This window comes from Gekko japonicus, unplaced genomic scaffold (assembly GCF_001447785.1).
Source record: "Gekko japonicus isolate JY-2015 unplaced genomic scaffold, Gekko_japonicus_V1.1 scaffold2795, whole genome shotgun sequence".
In the NCBI taxonomy this organism is placed as follows: domain Eukaryota; kingdom Metazoa; phylum Chordata; class Lepidosauria; order Squamata; family Gekkonidae; genus Gekko; species Gekko japonicus.
The window spans coordinates 45,602-47,705 of NW_015162036.1; the positions used below are offsets into that span (position 1 = coordinate 45,602).

Here is a 2,104-nt window from a genome sequence, read left to right on the forward strand (position 1 = left end):
GAGGTGAGCTACCGGTCCTCAAACCGCTTTCTTATCTCCCTGCTGTGGGGATAACTTTCCCCTCAGTGGCTGTTGCTAGGCAACCAAGCCTGGTTTTGTCAGTAAAAAGGCAAAGATAGGAGGCCGGAAGGCACCTTTGGAATTGTGGCACAGCACGGTGGCTACGGCCACAGAAATGGCTGCCTCAGCTAACCTTCAATCACATGGCGAAGATCCTTGTGCTGCCAAAGCAACGTCTTTAAAAATCTGCACGGCCAATCAAATCTCCAGGGGCCCATCAGAAGCCTGGCTGGGCCCAAAGCCCCACCTACTTTCTAAGAAGACTTGACGGGGGCCAGAAAAGGTGTCCGCTGTTGGGGACCGCTATATCAGACCAACACTCTTAATTGCTACCAATGCACCCTCTAAGCTGTCCGAGTCTTGTGAGAAAAAATTCTACTTTGTGAGCTACCGGCATTAAGGTTGTGAGTGAGCGATTTGGCTACTGCATAAATTATTTTGCTCTGGAGCCCTCCTTCCTGAGCTAAGACAAAAACGTGTGAGCCGGAGGCTAAAGAACTGTGAGCTACCTCACACTAACTCATCTTAGAGGGAACACTGACTGCTACACCACATTGCTTCTTCTAGGCATACAGCAGGGGTCACTAGGAGTGTGTGGGGGACAGTGTTCCCTCTAAGCTGAGTTAGTGCGAGCTTGCTCACAGCTTCTTAGCCTCCAGCTCACACATTTTCGTCTTCGCTCGGGAAGGATGGCTCCAGAGCAAACTAATTGGTGCAGTAGCCAAATGGCTCGCTCACAGCTTTAATGCCAGTAGCTCGCAAAGCACAATTTTTGCTCACAAAACCCCACAGCTTAGAGGGAATTCTTAGCCTCCAGCTCACACATTTTCGTCTTCGCTCGGGAAGGATGGCTCCAGAGCAAACTAATTGGTGCAGTAGCCAAATGGCTCGCTCACAGCTTTAATGCCAGTAGCTCGCAAAGCACAATTTTTGCTCACAAAACCCCACAGCTTAGAGGGAGCGTTGGTGGGGGGCAGTGTTCCCTCTAAGCTGAGTTAGTGTGAGCCAGCTCACAGTTTTTTAGACTTTGGTTCACACATTTTTATCTTAGCTCAGGAAGGATGGCCCTAGAGCAAACAAATTTATGCAGTAGCCAAATCGCTCGCTCACTTTAATGCCAGTAGCTCACAAAGTAGAATTTTTGCTCACAAGTCTCCACAGTATAGAGGGAGCATTGGTGGGGAGGGGGGTATCTGTGAATTTCCTGCATTGTGCAGGGGGTCAGACTAGACGACCCCGGAGGTCCCTTCCAACTCCACGATTCTAAGATTCCACTCCAGGCAAACAAACCAGTGAGAAGCAAGGCTGCCTCTAAGCTGTGGAGTCCTGTGAGCAAAAATTCTACTTTGTGAGCTGCTGGCATTAAAGTTCTGAGCACGCGATTGGACTGCTGCATAAATTAGTTTGCTCGGGAGCCCTCCTTCCTGAGCGAAGACAAAAATGTGTGAGCCAGGGGCTAAAAAACTGTGAGCTAGCTCACACTAACTCAGCTTAGAGGGAACACTGGTGGGAAGTTTCTTTATCAAATGCCGTCAACCTCCCTTATCTACCCTCCAGCGTCAGTCTCCGCTGGTGGCCCTACTGCAGTGCTCTGAAAGGCGAAAGGCCTTTGCCGAAGCGTGAGCCTCCCGTGCGAGTATCGAAGGAGCCAACGCCCCGCCCCTTTTGCGCATCCAACAATCCCGCTTTACTTCGGCGGCTTCTTTCTCTGCCGGCTGCCCCTTCCCCGATTTTGTTCCTCTTCCCCCGATTCGGGTCTCACCTACATGCCAGAGTGGCAGGATAATGGGGTGCAGACGGCATTCGGCCAGGAGACGCCCGATACCTGGAGGAAGAGACAGGGGAATGGAATTGGAGGGGGCCGGATGGTTCCGGAATGCTCTTTGCGTCCTCAGAAGGTACCTACCCCATTTGAAGCGCATGAATTCCTGGGTCATGTTCACTTTGCCTGGAAACGGAAGACGGAGAAGACTGAAGGTGGTGAGGAAGGGCAGTCGGACTGTCGGCTGAAGGGGACGGCCATCGCTGAAGAATGGCGCCCCCC

General features: G+C 51.8%; 1 protein-coding gene across 1 annotated transcript in view; it reads right to left on the minus strand.

Annotated features, from left to right (window-relative positions):
• The window catches only part of TAZ (tafazzin), a 25,891-nt gene that overhangs the window by 4,084 nt on the left and 19,703 nt on the right, over window positions 1-2,104 (minus strand). The window contains exons 5-6 of the mRNA XM_015405568.1: window positions 1,967-2,059; window positions 1,752-1,885 (exon numbers count right to left, since the gene is read on the minus strand). Of these exons, the coding sequence (XP_015261054.1) occupies window positions 1,752-1,885; window positions 1,967-2,059 (227 nt within the window). The remainder of the gene's footprint in view (window positions 1-1,751; window positions 1,886-1,966; window positions 2,060-2,104) is intronic.